The sequence below is a fragment of the Sycon ciliatum genome, chromosome 4 (assembly GCF_964019385.1).
Source record: "Sycon ciliatum chromosome 4, ocSycCili1.1, whole genome shotgun sequence".
NCBI classification, from domain to species: domain Eukaryota; kingdom Metazoa; phylum Porifera; class Calcarea; order Leucosolenida; family Sycettidae; genus Sycon; species Sycon ciliatum.
In genome coordinates, this window is record NC_088646.1 from 25,997,435 (window position 1) to 26,014,521 (window position 17,087).

The 17,087-nt window shown below is 47.8% G+C and overlaps 2 protein-coding genes across 3 annotated transcripts in view; one reads left to right on the forward strand and one right to left on the reverse strand.

The window, feature by feature from the left end:
* LOC135815303 (ankyrin repeat domain-containing protein 42-like) lies at positions 1-11,397 on the forward strand. Of its 2 annotated transcripts, XM_065328578.1 has the most exons (14): positions 1-476; positions 2,012-2,119; positions 3,351-3,396; positions 4,180-4,253; positions 4,447-4,524; positions 4,856-4,913; positions 5,436-5,603; positions 5,978-6,013; positions 6,862-6,987; positions 7,601-7,657; positions 8,529-8,672; positions 9,124-9,253; positions 10,372-10,525; positions 10,966-11,397. In XM_065328578.1, the coding sequence occupies exons 1-14, from the start codon at positions 162-164 to the stop codon at positions 11,134-11,136; spliced, it is 1,665 nt and encodes a 554-aa protein (XP_065184650.1). In that variant the 5' UTR covers positions 1-161; the 3' UTR covers positions 11,137-11,397. The 2 variants fall into 2 exon arrangements, with proteins under 2 accessions (XP_065184650.1, XP_065184651.1); XM_065328579.1 differs by lacking the exon at positions 4,180-4,253 and having other exon boundaries at positions 332-476.
* The window catches only part of LOC135815302 (structural maintenance of chromosomes protein 6-like), a 24,663-nt gene continuing 18,102 nt past the window's right edge, over positions 10,527-17,087 (reverse strand). Inside the window, exons 18-24 of the mRNA XM_065328577.1 lie at positions 16,415-16,552; positions 15,714-15,832; positions 15,288-15,387; positions 14,324-14,482; positions 13,398-13,547; positions 12,077-12,174; positions 10,527-11,493 (exon numbers count right to left, since the gene is read on the reverse strand). Coding sequence (XP_065184649.1) covers positions 11,394-11,493; positions 12,077-12,174; positions 13,398-13,547; positions 14,324-14,482; positions 15,288-15,387; positions 15,714-15,832; positions 16,415-16,552 — 864 coding nt within the window. The 3' untranslated portion in view covers positions 10,527-11,393. The remainder of the gene's footprint in view (positions 11,494-12,076; positions 12,175-13,397; positions 13,548-14,323; positions 14,483-15,287; positions 15,388-15,713; positions 15,833-16,414; positions 16,553-17,087) is intronic.

Sequence of the window (17,087 nt, forward strand, 5' to 3'; positions counted from 1 at the left end):
TCGAACTACTTGCGAATCAAAATAAATACAAGCTACAAAGACGCGAGTTCCAAGCGATGGATATCACCTTGCGATGGGTGTGAACTAGCGCGACCCGCGCAGAAGAAACCGATTGTCGTCTGTGGAGCGGGCACAAGGATATATGCTTCGCGTTGTATACAATGGCAAGTCTCAGTGCGAGCGGACGGCGACCTCTGCAAAGCAGTAGCACCAGCGGAAACAGGCAGAGTTTGACTCGAACGCTGGATAAACCCCTCGGACTACAGCAGCGAAACCTGGAGCAGCAGAAGCCGCGGCAGCAGAAACAAGAAAACCTTGGCGGTACATTGGAGGAAAGTGCGCTCCAGGCCATTCTCTCCGGCGATGTGGCCCTTCTCGAGTCCAGTGTCAAGCGAGGACTAAGCGTTTCTGCGGTGTTCCAGGGCCGGGACAAGTTCACTGCTCTGCATTTAGCAGCTCTGCATGGCAGCGTGGAGGTAAGACGACGATGCAATGCGGCGGGATACATGTATTTGTGTAGGTGTACAAGTACCGGTAGTTGTAGTTGGCGAGAATCACCAGTCGTGGAGCTGGAGTCTTGACTGACTGAATTACAGTCGATAAGAGGCTAGCGGGGTCGTACCAGTCACACGACGACATGTTTTGCTTTGGTCTTCTGGTATTGGCTACTATTGCTTTGCGGCCTTGTGTCAAAGTTCTGAAGTAAGTACAGACTCAGTGCTGGCAACTGAAATCCAACCCCCTGGGCGTCGGATTTCAGTTGCCTGCACTGTAGTTACAGGGGCGTGCTCGGCCCCCCAACTAGGGGGGTGCACGGGAGCCGAGGGGAGCCCCCCCCCCCCCCGGCAATTTTCTGCAATTCGTTTGCAACCTTTCTTGAATTTTAGAGCATATTTGCATACATTACAATTGCAATTACCCAGATTGGAAATTTTAGGGGGGTGCACGTGCCCCCCGTGCCCATTGCCGAGCACGCGCCTGAGTTAGTTGTGGACTGTTGACAGTTGGTACATGATGACCACGGCACCACTGATGCTCGGACGTTGGGCAGCCCTAGACCTGCAACTGATACCTGGATACTGGGCTGCGAAATGGTGAAGGCGGAAACTAGAGTGACGCGACTGGATTTCATTGAGCAGGACTGTAGTACGTTTGAATGAATAGCTGCACAGGCATGTTGGCAGTTTGTCTTGCCCATGGCAAATCGATTGAAATGCTACCATGGGACATTCTAAGATACCTCACTGTGTTACCCGTTCCCGCCCTGGTACGCCAGCAGCACCATGCCAATATGCTGTGTGTGTGTGTGTGTGTGTGTGTGTGTGTGTGTGTGTGTGTGTGTGTCCTATATGGTGCAGTGGTATGTGCAGCGATTTCCAATCGATAGATTGCGGGTTCGATTCCCGACGATTTTGGTCACACACGTCTTTCTTCTCTTCTCAGACTCTTCCTGACTTTCCTTTCATTCTCCTGGGTGGTTACCAACAGCCAGTGCATGCCGGAGTATGTGGTGTGATGTGTGTGCGGGAAAAAAATTGAAAAGACCAAAAATAGGGATTCACTGGCCAGAGAAAGTCACTTCAAAATAGCTGTATGGTGTAGACCAGGCTGAATAGTGACGGTCAATTCTTCAGCCTTGCAAGCTGTTGAATGGTGCAATCCCAGCACAAGTTGCTATGGCTTCTGCCGTAGCATTGCTATCATCGCCTCCGGCGATGGGCGTCAAAGGTCAAGGTCAAAGGTGTGTGTGTGTGTGTGTGTGTGTGTGTGCGTGTGTGTGTGTGCGTGTGTGTGTGTGTGTGTGTGTGTGTGTCAATTCTTCAGCCTTGCAAGCTGTTGAATGGTGCAATCCCAGCACAAACTGCTATGGCTTCTGCTGTAGCATCGCTATCATCGCCTCCAGCGATGGGCGTCAAATGGTCAAATGGTGTGTGTGTGTGTTGATGTGTGTGTGTGTGTGTGTGTTATCTCTCTCCCTTCTGGCCTGGGTCATTAATCTAACTCATGATAGTGTTTGCAATGGCTGCTGTGGCAAAAAGTGGACACGTCGTTGCGTTGCCAGCACCAGTGGACGGCGTTACACGTTGCCACCATCCGTGGACAAGACGCGTGCGCTCAGGTGGGCTGGCATGCACCGCACCGTTATGTATTCCGTGCTTGGCTTTACTCAGTCACTATGCAGTAAGATCAGGCGCCGAAGAACGCAGCCTGGGCTCAAGGCGCAGCCTAGTATTTTTTTCTAAAATGTTCAAATGTTAGTTGTTTTGTTCTTATTCCGCGATCATGGAGAGCATGACACGATATGATCAGATCATGCCATGTGGAAAAAAACACATAAAGAAACAGTACACGAGTTCTTTTAAAATCTGAAAATCTAGCCTGGATTGTTCTTCAATTAGGGAAGACCAAAATAAAATCGAGATTCCCAGGCAGGACCCATGTGAAATTGGTGCGGGCGGGCGAATTTTTAATTTGTTTCCAATGCACGCCATGCTGAACTTTTTTTTACAGTATTTTCCGGTAAATTGTATTCATTTTTTTACAGAAAACAGGTACGCGGCGCGGTTTACCCGTTCATTATTTGTCTGTATTTCGGCCAACAATTGCCCTGATCTGTACAGCAGGGAGTCGTACAAGCCCGGGTTTATCACGGTGACCCCACGTCACTGGTCTCCTCACATGATCAGTACTGTACATGTATATGAACTGCTCAAAAAAAATGGCTTTGGCTCGATTTTGGTGCGGGAGGGCCCGGGAATCTCTGTTTTTTTTTGGTCTCGCCTTAGTGCCATTTTACAGCCGAAGTGTTCTTCAGCGAAGTATTCTACGGCGCCCGATCTTACTGTAGTTATTGTGGCTATAGAGGTTATGCGATGACGTCATCTGTTGAAATGTTTGGCAAAGTCGCTGCACAGCCCTGCGCATGTGCTAGCGATCGAATCACTCTGCGTGCTTAGCGCCCATTAGAAATTCGCTGACTCATTCCATGAAATTACTCGCATTACCTCTATTGGCAGGGCTAGGGGATATGAACTCTTGATTAGATGGTGGTTCTGCTGTCACCTACACAGGCGATTAGTTCTCGCTCATTTAGTAACCATGGTAGCCGACTCAGATGACCAAAGCACCAGAGCGCTATAGCTAGTATCTCATTGTGTGTGTGTGTGTGTATGTGTGTATATATGTGTGTATGGTGCAATCCCAGCACAAGTTGCTATGGCTTCTGCCGTAGCATTGCTATCATCGCCTTCGGCGATGGGCGTCAAAGGTCAAAGGTGTGTATGTGTGTGTGTGTGTGTGTGTGTATGTGTTTAATGCCCCTTATTTTCCCACTTGGTTTTTGCAACCAGACACTCTTGTCCCACGGTGCACGCCACGACTGCAAGGATGATCGAGGTAAGTCGTGGCAATGTATTCTGTGCATGGTTTGAGCAACAACAGTACCCCCCCCCCCCCCTCCCCCTCCCCAAGTGTGCAACTCTACTTACACCATCTCAATGTATTTTTAAATATAAGAAATTGGTTGCTCGCTGTGTTGGACTCACACTTTTCCGGCCAACTTGCCTTGACATTTGATTGGCCGTGAGAGCAGTTGTGACTGAGGGTGGAGTTTGCACTTGTACACTTGTGTACATCGATAACGGCAGTTGGGAACCCCAAATTTCGGGTCAGAACCGAACCTTCTAATAATCCAGACATTCTAGTTAAACAAAGTGGCTGGGGTCCTTGCTGACATTCTAGTTATCCAAACGTGTGCCCACAATACACTACATGTATGCCGTATTAACTATTAATACGTATGTAAAATGCTCACATTGTCACTCAGAGTTGTCGCATATTGCGTTTATTGACACGGATTCCGGGCACTCTGAACTGGCCAGAAAAACCTGCTCGTATGCACACATAAAGTGGGCTTTTAGTTACGCCTCGCCTCGCACATTTTCTATGTAATGTTATGCGGATTTCGAGAGGCTTCTCATAAGGTGTATGTGCCCAGTCTTAAGTTCGAGTTATCAGGCATTGCTACGTGGGAATCACATGGACTGTACTGAATTTCGCTCCCTAACAAATTTGTTCATCACTGGGTCAGACCCGAGCTGTCACACCTCTGTGTGGCTACATCCTTGTACTTGCACTGCTCATTGCTTCCGTTTTGAAATGTGCGATTGCTGTTGCAAGGCTCTACACCATGTCACCTGGCTGCAGTTCATGGACACAACCAGCTGCTGCAAACACTGCTACGCTCCGGTGCGGTACGTACTGGCAAAGGTGTTGACAGTGTGGTTTGTAAGGATTCTGAATATTACCTATTCAAGGGAGAGTACTAGTGGATTCCTGCATGATCTATACCAGTCCTGCACATTCTTTCTCAGTCTATCCAAAGGGGAAAGTTGGTGGCGTCTGCCCTACATTGGCCCATCTCTTGTATATGTTCTCTTGCTGAAGGCGGTCGACGCAACAGATATCCTTGGCTGGTCTCCACTGCATTCAGCAGCGTATCACGGCCGACTGGGAGCAATGACGGTGAGTGACTATGCAGATACTAGCAATAGATGTTCAAGACTTCGTCCAGGTGTTTGTCAAGATTCTGTTAGGTTCTTGGTGATTTTGAAGCGATGATAGTTTCATGCCCCGTTGTGCCAAGTATGTATAGTGTACTTTGGCGAAAGAGTCTTTCTAAAATTGGTGTTGTGCACAATATTCTACTGAAAGAACCTTGACTACTGGTCAGAGTACTCGATGCACGACATGCAGAGCTTCAATACAAACGAAAATCCGGTGGAACAAAAAAGTGTAGAGATTCACTGCTACTGTGAATTTGGTTTTCTCCATCATCTTTGTGCGCATTCTGTAGACTTTAGTTCGCTGGGGAGGCGACCTCAAGGCTACAGACGGCAGTGGGAACCTACCAGGTAAGAGATGGATGCAACTTGTGCTTGGTGAATGAATATTTTATTACTCAATCTACGGACACAACTGTTTCGTCCTTTGTGGACACGTCAGCGCAGCACAGAGAAAACAAGGCTAAACCTGATAGCAATGAAACTCTTACAGATTTAAACCTGACCCAAACGCACCTTGCCAAAGTGCTCAAACTGGCAAGTCAGTGAGCTCTGGATAGGCATTACAAGTAGGTATACAGAGATTGATCAAGTTGTGTTGGGCGGAAGTGCCGAGTACTCGAAGTATATGTCATGGGAGTCCTGGCCTTCATAGATCTGTTTTCCTGTTGTGTCCATGGCACGTGGCCGGAGAGCTAGAAATCTGAGTCCACCGTATACATGACTGTAGATAAGTTAATGCCCTGTAATGAAAGCTGTAATGAAAGCTGTAATGAAAGCTGTAATGAAAGCTGTAATGAAAGCTGTAATGAAAGAGACATTTGCAGTGTCCAGTTTCATTGTACAATGTTGCGGCATTGCTCTTGTTGATAGGCCATCATGCTGCATCGCAGGGTCATTTGCCCTGCGTGAAGTTCATCATGTCTGCCGTAAGTGATGTCCAACATCAACTAACCAGCATCAATGACCAAGCCGAGACTATGAAAGATTTGGCGGGCAGCTTTCTCAAGCAGTCGTGTCTGGACTACCTTGATAACGTTGGTACGGAACACGCCTACGATTCGATAAGTAGTACTTCAAAGTACTCACCAGTAGTTGCTGCTATACCAAACTGGACTGTGTAATTGAGCATTGCTAAGAAAACTTACTTACTCAGTGCATCTACAGCGATAGATGGATGTGAGGGCCATGCTTATGTTCGATTTTCTTTAAGTTTTTACTTCAAAGTACATGACTGTACAGTGTACATCAGTGGTGTAGTCAATGCTTCGTTTTTCCAAACGTGGGGAAGCTGCCTGATGCACTTTGAAGAATGTTTTATGGAGCCTAACCGTGACCTGACATGTCATTTTCTGGTCAGTTTGTCCTAGAAAAAGATGTAGCAAATGCATTGTCTGGATGTCTTCCCTCTGCAGAATTGGACACACAACATGGTGGCCAACAGGACACAAGTAAGTAGAGAAACCCAGCTAAACCCAACTCGATTACTATGCCCACAAACCGATTCATGAATCCATTCATGAATCGCCCCTGGTAGTTCACATCACCCCATGTGAATAGGGTGAATGGATTCTGAATCGATTCTAGGGCTCATGACATGAAATCGAACGGCGAGATTCTGTTCATGAATCGATTCAAGTGCAAGTGCGTAATCGAACAACGCACTCAGTGAGTACATGCACCGTAGGCAGACATGGTATGGTATGGTATTGATTCATCTTGTGCCAGTGGAGTGCACCACGTGATTTATCTGTGATGTGACTGTATGGTACATGTGCGGCAGTAAAGCTGGGCTCAACCAGTCCCAAAGATGCACAGCAATGTCGGTCATGCCTGTGGACTGACCACACTGCACCTATGTGTTTGCAGCTTAGATGTGTGTTTAGGGCAGCAATGACAGATTTAGGGTTGCCCTGAAATGGGGCCAATGCCGCCATTATATACTACTTCCAAGAGCTGTTGCTGGGATTGGTGGTACTCTACCATCACTATTACCTAGGCAAACCAGACTCTGTTTGAAAAAGAGGTGCTCCGGCAGACCCTTGCCCCTCCCCTGAATCTGCTAGTCTACATCATGTAGTTGCAAGAATAACATCAAGCTGATGTGACTGAGATGGGACAGGATCGAGTCTTGTGTTTTTCTGTGTGTATGCTTGATCCTGTAGATTGAGTGCTGCATGTGTGTATGTGTGTGCGTACATGTGTGTGTGTGTGCGCGCGCGCGTGCGTGTGTGCGTACGTGCATGTGCATGTGCGTGTGTGTGTGTGTGTGTGTGTGTGTGTGTGGTTGGTCCCCTAGATCTAGCTTACCCAGGCCATGCAGCAGCCTACCAGGGCAACGTAGAGCTGCTACACTCTCTACTGGCTCGTCATCAGATCAGTATCAATGACCGGGATGAAAGAGGCGCCACTCTCGTTCATAGAGGTATGCAGTAGAGTGGTGATTGATTTATAGCGTTCCTTACTCTCCCGTTTTGCCACAGTGAATTCTGGCATAAGTTTTGTATGCTCGAGTACAGAATACAGTGCATGCATTCCTTGTGGACTGCAATGCAAATGGGCAGCCCTGCAGACTATTGTGCCTTTAGCAAGAAAATGTGGTCTTCTCACCCCAATGCCCTTGCTTTGTGTCAGGGAGTCGTAAAACACCTTTTTTACGACTCCCTGCTTTGTATTGTCCCGTGAGCCGTAACCCTGGCCTCGTACCCCCTAGGGCAAGCACAGGCAAAACACAGGGTAAAAGGGATTATTGTACGGCATTTTCTGGAGTATCATGAAAAGTCTGCTGCACTTTCTGCGACCTTTCCACTGGTCTTGTATGGCAGGCTCAGACTAATGTTCCATCCGATGATCCTTTGCTGACAAACTGACACAGAAAACTTGTATTCCATGGGCAAAAGTGTGAGTTCGGTTATCACTGCGGCAGTGGAATCACTTCTTCACAAGGTGCCATACACCAACTTGCTACTACCTCATCTTGTTCTGTTTGTGAATCAGTGCTCCATGTTTCTCGTGTCCACGTCTGATGTTGTCTGCAGCGGCAGGTAATGGCCAGGTACAATGTCTCAAGTACCTGATCGATCACGGAGCTGATGGTTAGTGATTGTCCACTATGGTCTTTGACTACGATTATGGTAGTTGGTTTTTTCAACACTTTTGTATTTTGCTACAGTTGCTAACACTTATGTGCCTTGGTTACAGTTGCTAACACTTATGTGCCTTGGTTACAGTTGCTAACACTTATGTGCCTTGGTTACAGTTGCTAACACTTATGTGCCTTGGTTACAGTTGCTAACACGTATGAGCCTTGGTTACAGTTGCTAACACGTATGAGCCTCGGTTACAGTTGCTAACACGTATGTGCCTTGGTTACAGTTGCTAACACTTATGTGCCTTGGTTACAGTTGCTAACACTTATGTGCCTTGGTTACAGTTGCTAACACTTATGTGCCTTGGTTACAGTTGCTAACACTTATGTGCCTTGGTTACAGTTGCTAACACTTATGTGCCTTGGTTACAGTTGCTAACACTTATGTGCCTTGGCAAGAGTACATGAAAACCAGAGTGTGCAGCTCGGATGGGTGGCTGTCACGGCGGAATTCCGTGATTACATCATTTTAGTGATGTAGTTCGTACAAGCAGGATTCAAGCAGGTCTCTTTCTGCACAACTGCAGCTCAGTTGTACGCACTACGCCATTTCCCGCCTCAGATCTGGGCCAAATATGATGTAATCACGGAATTTCGCCGTGACAGACACCCATAGCAGAAAAGGCCCCAAGCTGCACACTCTGGTTTTCATGTACTCTTGGCCTTGGTTACAGTTGCTCACACTTATGTGCCTTGGTTACAGTTGCTAACACTTATGTGCCTTGGTTACAGTTGCTAACATGTAACACAGTTCCTTTACTCTAGACACCCCATGAAAAAGGCCTTTTTCTTTTTCTCCTCTCTCTCTCCTCTCAAAGTGACATTGTTGAACGCGGCTGGTGAATCCGGCAAGGACATAGCACAGCGTTACGCACACTTGGCATGCGTGGCACTACTCGGTGGGGATGCTAATGATGAAGCCGATGCCATGAGTCCAGCTGTCTATCACGAGGAAGCAAGAGGTGAGTACTCGACATTAGACACCTCTAGACGAGCATTTGAAACCAGCAACCCGTAGCACCGCGATCCGGTGCCTCAGATCTGTCACCACTGTGCTACAAGTATACCGTATATGGTAGCTGCTGAACAATATACTGTACAGTAAAACTTGTCAAGGCAACCACTCTGATAAGGCAACCACTCTGATAAGGCAACCACTCTGATAAGGCAACCGCCTGCCTCAGAGGACCACTACAACCAGGATCAAGGGGTGTTATTTCCAGTCAAATGACCCTGAGTAAGGCGACCACCTGTACACGGAGGCCACATTTGTCAGGTCCCTTGAGCGGTCGGCTTAGACAGGTTTCACTGTACATTCTAGTTTGCAGCATTGCTTCACTGCACGTAAAGTGCGCACCCATTGGCCCGTAACCTTGTTTGTTGGAATGCTGCTGCTGCTGCCTGTGTGTACAGAGCGGAGTCGTCTTAAGGTTCACGAGCTACAGCGATTGCTTGAGCTGGCCAAGGTCGACTTTGAGCAAGTTGGCGGTGATCGCATGGACGTGGAAGACGACGCTGACGAGAAAAAAGCTGCCAATAACAAGTGAGCGTGGTGTTGACTTTGCCTGATTGAGTGCTCATGGAATGTGGTGAAATAATTATTTTAAAGGTCATCCTAACGAAAACATCAAGCCTGTCTGAAGGACCCGATTAGACCTGTCCCTCCAGGAACTTGCGATTCCGCGGCCACGTTGCTTTCCGCGATTTCAACGAAAGTCCGCGATATTCGAAAAATCATCCGCGTTGTAGAAAACTGTCCTTGATACGAGAGCTCGTACTTGAAAAGCACCAGCGATATTCAAGTCTTTCGTCGATGTCGTTTAGTTCTTCAAGCTTGTCAGTAGCTTACTTGTGAGATCGACACCGGAATGGAGAAGTTTCTGGGCAAACCAACGGCTGAAAAGTCAAAAAATAAGGCTCGGTATATTTCTGCTAAGGAACAGCGAGCACTTACACTGTTGTCCAAAACCAAGAAGTTGTATACGACTCACTGTCCAAAACACATGTTCTGTTTTGTCATGCATGATTTATGCTGTACAACTCGTACGTGTACCAAAATCGGTCGCAATTTCCGCAATTGTGCCACAATATTCGCGCAATTTTTGACACAGTCCGCATTATTCCACGTAAGTTGTGGCATTTTACCTCGCAACGTTTTCCGCGATGTTTCCGAAATTTCTCCTCAAGTTTCTGGAGGGACAGTTAGACTAGGTACAAACAAAGAAGAAAGGCAGCTCTTGTAGCTGCTAGCATGCTGCACATCGTAATACATGTGCAAGTACTGTAATTAGACATGAAAAATTGGCCTGAAAAATCAACCTTCGTATCATGATTTCTTTCACATGCTTTCTTTTGCATTCCTTGCCCCCAGTGTAGTTGTGTACATGCATTCGATGTTCACACTCAGAACAGCTGTGTGCATGTTGTGTACAGTCGTCCCTCTCGAATCCGGCATGCATGGCATTGCATAAACCAGCACAATTTTCATTAGCCAAAATGTCCTCGTCATGCACATTGCAACAGTAGATCAGATTTGTTAATCCAGCACCCTCCCTAATCCAGCAGAATTTCTTTAGCACAAATGGTGCCGGATTATAAAGGGACCACTGTGTAAGTCCAGTTTGTTCGCCTGGCATGCTACATGTGCTGCTGCATGCACAGGATCCAAGAACTACAGGAGTCGCTGGAGTACGAGCGGGTGCGGCGCGAGCAGCTCGAGAGCGACTTGGACGCAGCGCGTGCCGAAATCAGTTACCTGAAGCAGGGCTCACTAAACAGACTGGCGGTGGGAGCAGCAACACAACAGAAACAACAGGTCAGTGGAAAATCTCGCCGTGTACTTTGTTTGTTTTCGCTGAAGAGCCATGACGCTTTAAAATGTACTCTGTAGGGGTGAGAGAGAGAGATAGCGAGTAGGGAATATAGTGGCACACACAACGTGGCTATACTCCAGCTAAGTACCAGCAGTCTATTGGTAGCAATGAAGCGACAATTGGGCCCACTTCCTTTGGAAAGATAACTGGAAAGATTAAAAGGGGGGGGGGGGGGGGCAGATATGTAGGAGAGCGAGACACAGCTCGGCAGTCACAAGGATCAGTCAAGAGGGGGTTAGACCACAAAACGGTAAAAACACGAGAAACTAACAATAGCGGACAGTAGTGGACAACTAGACAATTAGATGTACATGTGGACAATAGTGGACAATTCGATGGGATGAAAACATTCTAAAACTGCTACGCGCGTTCTGTCCCACAGGGAGCAAGTACAGCAGTAGCAGCAGCAACTGTATCATCAGATAAAGACCAGCTGACGGTGAAAGGCAGGCGCAAAACGCAGAAGAGCAGCTCCACGGGAAAGGCAGCCTCCAGCAGCACAGCCAAGCTAGGCGTGTTCATTCGACAACGACCGCTAAACGGACAGCGCTAAAATTAATAGCAAACTAGTTCTGTTTGGAACCCTACACAGCTATCAGATGTTCTCTGATCTTTATTATGTTTTGTCTGTTCTAGGACCAACGCACATATACCACCACACACTCGCACGCACACACACACACACACACTCTACAAAGCTTGATGATTATCAGTGCTTGAAAAATATGAATTGTTGATTACATGAGACTGCGATTGTCATCTGCTTTGTTTATGAACATGTATGACTGACATGGACCACCACTCTTGTCTTCAAGCATTCTGTTGTACCAGATGGGCATCCAGAGTAGGTTGATTGCGGACGGGATCTTTCATGCGCAAAATACGCACATGGTCCTTATTGGACCAGTTCCTAAACAAGAGAAAAGAAAAGAAAATACCGAACACGTCCTCCAGGCCCACAAATCGCAGGGTAACTGTGTAATTGTTGTGTGTGTTTGTTGTGTGTGTTGTGTGTGCGTGTTTGTGTGAAAATCACAGTGATGCTCTACCCCTCTCCTCCCTGCACTCTTCAGCCGCCTGTTGCTACTACCACCGGTAGCCAGTACACATACCGTAAAGTCGCAGATAAAAGCCGGGTTTGCATACAAGCACATCGCAGATAGAAAGCCTGAAAATCAAACGGGTCAAATGCATATAAGCCTGTCGCGCGTAGAAGCCTGGCTTCTACGCGAGCGCGGATCAGGTAGGTCAAGAGTGCATGCGCTATGTACGGTGCATACATAGTAAAACTGCCGCCATACTGGTAGTCAGTGGTAGATCTACGCGTGTCTCGTGCATACAAGCCTGGCAAAAATATCAGTGGTGCATATTAGCATGGTTTGCATACAAGCCTGATGCAGAAAGCGGCTTATATGCGTATAAGCCCGGCTTTTATCCGCGACTTTATGGTAACAGAAATTTGAAGAAAATCACAGTGATGCAAAATAACTTACGACAAGTCCTGCGGAGTTAGCAGTATGAACTGCCTCTTGCGATTGGTGCTGGCAGCGCTTAGCAACATGTCCATAGCAATACGCCGGTTGACTAGATCCTGGACAGTTCAAAAATCAACAGCACAGCCGCAATGACAATCCCCTCAGACAATGGTTCGTGTTTCTAGCGTTAAAAAAAAAGCCGATCCACATACTAGTAGTTTGCATCATGTCCTACACCCGTACCAGCAGAGTGTCTGGTGAAAGATTGACATTCTGGTCAGCATAACCAGCACGGTGTAACGCTATACAGTGACATGGTGAGAGTGGACTCCGCTCCAGTTACTGCAGCTCTGCGCCATCTACTCTACGATCAAAAGCAGCTGGAGATAATCATGCATGCCTTGCGAAAACACCACAAAGTAGCGCAAGAGCGCTCAGCCAGCTGGACCCCTTCCTGGTTGTGGTTTGGAGGTGGGGCGAGGGAGCTAGTCCCGACTGTAGCGTTACACCATACGGCACGTACTGTAGAGGACATTGAAATCCGTTGAGAAGTCATGGGACTACGGGGCGCTGGACTTGCAGCCACGAGCACTGCTCGTCCATTTTTACAGTGTGGACGTGAATTACAGTGCATGTACAAAAAACACCGCAAAGTAGCGCAAGAGCGCTCAGCCAGCTGGACCCCTTCCTGGTTGTGGTTTGGAGGTGGGGCGAGGGAGCTAGTCCCGACTGTAGCGTTACACCATACGGCACGTACTGTAGAGGACATTGAAATCCGTTGAGAAGTCATGGGACTACGGGGCGCTGGCCTTGCAGCCACGAGCACTGCTTGTCCATTTTTACAGTGTGGACGTGAATTACAGTGCATGTACGCGCTAAGGCAGTAAGGGCGCTGACCCCGGTCATCCCATCGGATTTCAATGTCCACAACAGTACATTGCACACACAGTTACAGTCACTCCATGCTGGCTACAGTCACTCCATGCTGGCTACAGTCACTCCATGCTGGCTACAGTCACTCCATGCTGGCTACAGTCACTCCATGCTGGCTTTGCCTCCGAGCGGTAGCAAGCTGCACATAACAGTGGGCCGGTGCAAGGCACTACAGTTCCATTCACATTTTCTCACACTGTACATGTACTACCTCGGCAGTCCTGGGCCCTTTCCCTGCCTGTACATCAAGGTGGGGTCTACCTCAGTAACCCTGTACCCTTTCCCTGCCTGTACATCAAGGTGGGGAGAGATCGAGAGAGAGAGAGAGAGAGAGAGAGAGAGAGAGAGATAGAGAGAGAGACCGGGTGCTCTGGCGGTATTCTACAGTAATACATCATTGACTCACCATGAACACATCAAACTCATCCAAGCAACGGAATGGTGTCTCCATCACGTCCCACAGTGCAAGGATGAAGGCTACCATCGAGAATGACCGCTCGCCACCGGACAGAGTCTTTGTGTCTTTAGTCAATTTTGCATCATCCACAACTTTCACCTGAAGCGAGCATGGCAGAGCAAATGCAACACTTGTTGGTCATGGGTTCCAGCTCCATAGCTGGAGACATGATAATAATGCTGAAGGCCAATAGGCAATAGCACCTCAGAGCAACAACTCACGGCATCATCCGGTAAGTAATCAGAGCAACCGGGGCAATGGTACGGCAATAGAGGTACAAGTACTACAGTCGTCGCCAAAAGAATCCGCTCAATGCTATGCTAGCTGTAGGGTACATGGGCCGCATGCAATACCACTACATGTAGTGCACTGCACATGCAATGGCTATGTCCCTGCATACAATATCACTGCATGTAGTGCACTGCACATGCAATGGCTACGTCCCTGAATACAATACCACTGCATGTAGTGCACTGCACATGCAATGGCTATGTCCCTGCATGCATGCAATACCACTGCATGTAGTGCACTGCACATGCAATGGCTATGTCCCTGAATACAATACCACTACATGTAGTGCACTGCACATGCAATGGCTATGTCCCTGCATGCACTCAGTGCTGTGCTGATACAGACTAAAATGCAAGCTACTAAGCCACCACGCAGCACAGCCATAAATGCGTACGATCACTGTTTATTGTAATATGTATCCATGGTATCGGTAGTGGCCAGATTTTTCGGCGGCGCTCGTAGAACCTGAGCCTATACTCCCCTCCTCCGCATAGTCTCAGAGTGATGAGCATCAGCACTATCATGCACGAGTACACGCATAAGCAGGGTCGGTATCATTCATGTCTCCACTCTCATCAACTTACATGCATGTCCAGAGTCTCGCTTTCGTGGTTGAATTCAAACTTCCCCTGGTAACCACGGCGACTCATGAACATGAAAAAGTAGACTTTCAAGCGCGTCTCCAGCTTATCTCGGATCTGCTTGAAGGCAGCCTGCCGCTTGATCATGGCGTCTCCAAGTTTCTACACATGAACACCATGAGAAAAACACCACTACATTGACGCATACGTGCAGTTGAAAACAAAGACAAAGGAACAGTTACACCGAACAACAACTTGAGCGGGAGGATGTGAAATCAGTGGCACTCAGAACGTCAAAGCTGTATTCAACCAAATTTAGACCGACTCAGAATCTCAATTCACATAAGTCGGCATACGAGGTCGCCAGGAAACAACTTCAAATTATCCGAACAAGCACCCACAATACAATACGTATGTCAATATCTCGGACACAGAAACTGGTTCCGTGCACTCTGCACTGCCCAGTACAGTGTGCCGTGTGAGCTTTGGATTACAGCTTTGAAAAATTTGGAACTAACGGCAGGACTGTACACACGTTCATTATGTATATGAACGTGGACATCACTACACTTCTAGCTGGGGGCAAGTGGGCAGACCAGTCTAGTCTTCACTTGCAGACAACTTTATGTGCGAGTCATGTGGACTGAAATCAATTCTAACCACACAGCGTTCAATTCAGGATTGCACTTGCAATTTCATGATTGCAGCTCAACCAAGAAACAAGCTCCACTACAATGCAGTCAATCAACTGGCACTAAACCAGATCTGCAGAATTTCCCCCTTTTTTATTTGGCAAAAAAACACGCACGTGCCTTGCTGGCAATAATCAACCAAGACCAGCAGCTCTGCATATGCATGCATAACACAATGACGGTGTAAGTGAGTGCTAACAGCAAAACAAGGAAAACAGGAGCCTGCTGCTGCTGCTGCTGCTACTGCTGCTGACGGTGCAAAACTATGCCTGTACCTGGCCAAGCTGATCCAGGATCTTGAGCTCCTGCCGCAGCTTGGTGAAGCGTTGCGACACCTCATGGTATTCGGCCGTGATCTCCTCACGGTTACCTTGGCTACATGATACATTGAGAAACAGGAACAGCACAAGCAGCAGGGACACTTGCTGATTAAAGGAAGGAGGATTGAGTGGCCAAACATGAACTAATACAAGACCCAATCGTTTCCGCAGCTCTTTCTTCTACCTTTCAGTGCGTCAAGGAATAGAATAGAGAAAGTCGCTGAAATCAGAAAGCAGCATGGCCGATTTCAGTGATGATACATGTACATCAGAATAGTGTTAATGTTAATGGTGTAACTCAGAAACTACTCAAGTCTATTTGAAGGCAGTGAATTACAAGAGTAACAAATACATGGCATTGTACACAAGCACTGCACCCACCTCTTGTCCTTCTCTCTCAGAGCCTTGTCCATTTGGCGAAGCTCACTCTCCAAGTGTTTCACGGAACGACGAGACGTGGAGCGCTCTGGATAGGCCGCTTGCACCTTCCCCTCGGTGTCCTGCAACGGAAAAACAGACAGTGTATACCGGTATGTGTTTTCATCTGTGTGTGTGTGTGTGTGTGTGTGTGTGTGTGTGTGTGTGTGTGTTTTGCGTGTGCTATAGTCACGCAAAACATCATGGACTCACAACATCTACGTTGCCTGGTTAGATTTCCACCTTTCCACTGCAATTCTCTACGACTAATATCGTGTATGGGTGATTTTGCAATGGGCACGTACAATGGTGGGTACACACAGCGTGGCAAGTGTACATCAACCAATAGTTATGTACACATGCACTGGGGACTGCATGTACAGTACTGCCGGGCGCCGAAGAACGGCCAGGCTAGAACTTCATCAAGCACAGCATACCAATGTATACACGGTGACTGAACTGCGCATAGAATGTAGTACATGAAGATAAGAACGGTCTAGGCTAGGAGGCTAGGAGGCTGATCCCCCCCCCCCCCCCCCAGTTCTTTGGTGACCGACAGTAGTGTAGTAGCACACTAAGTACAGTGTGTATACAAGTACCCATGGCCTAGCGGACAGTTGTGGGTCCAGGTATTTCAAAACTAATAGTAGTGTAACAGCACTCACCGCTATAAGTTTCTCTTGGGTTTGAATCCGGCGCTGCAGGTCCTCAATCTCCTTCTGCTTCTGCGCAAAGCTATTCGAATAGTGGTCCTTGTGCTGCCTAGTTTTCACCAGGTCTCGCTCCACCTCCCCAATTTCATCCTGAACACGTACGAGTTCAAACGCGTGCACGCACATACACACACACACACACACACACACACCACGCATGCACACACGCACGCACACACGCCACGCATGCACTCGCGTACAATGCAGACAGACACTTGACAAATTATAGTCCATGATAAAACTACAGATGCACTATTACCAAGATAATTCATTTTTAATGCACTTCTACACAGCCCCAGGCGATCCACCGAGCGCGAGCAGGCATTAATCAAGCTGGGTTTGTTGGCGGTGAAATTGGTAGTTTCGGTTCGGAGATTGCCACTTCAGGATTTCTCCCTCTACCCATTTATTGGAGGACAGGTTGTGCTGGGTGATCAGCAAATGTTTGAGCGCTCTGTGGGAGATGATTAAGCGTGGAAAGTCAATGGCAGTGAAGTGATCGATTCAGTCGCAGTGGTCGCAGCGGTGGCAAAGTTTGCGCGATGCTCAGGTGACCGGGGAACATACATACAGCAGGTCAAAAGAAATTGCATTACTACTATTTACTAGGGGTGAAAGCTGGCAC

Bases quoted from the DNA above. Each gene is read 5' to 3' on its own strand.
- LOC135815303 (XM_065328578.1), top strand. From the start codon at position 162: ATGGCAAGTCTCAGTGCGAGCGGACGGCGACCTCTGCAAAGCAGTAGC. The intron at 4,914-5,435 runs GTAAGAGATGGA...TCTTGTTGATAG, and splicing joins CGGCAGTGGGAACCTACCAG to GCCATCATGCTGCATCGCAG. The intron at 6,014-6,861 runs GTAAGTAGAGAA...TTGGTCCCCTAG, and splicing joins TGGTGGCCAACAGGACACAA to ATCTAGCTTACCCAGGCCAT.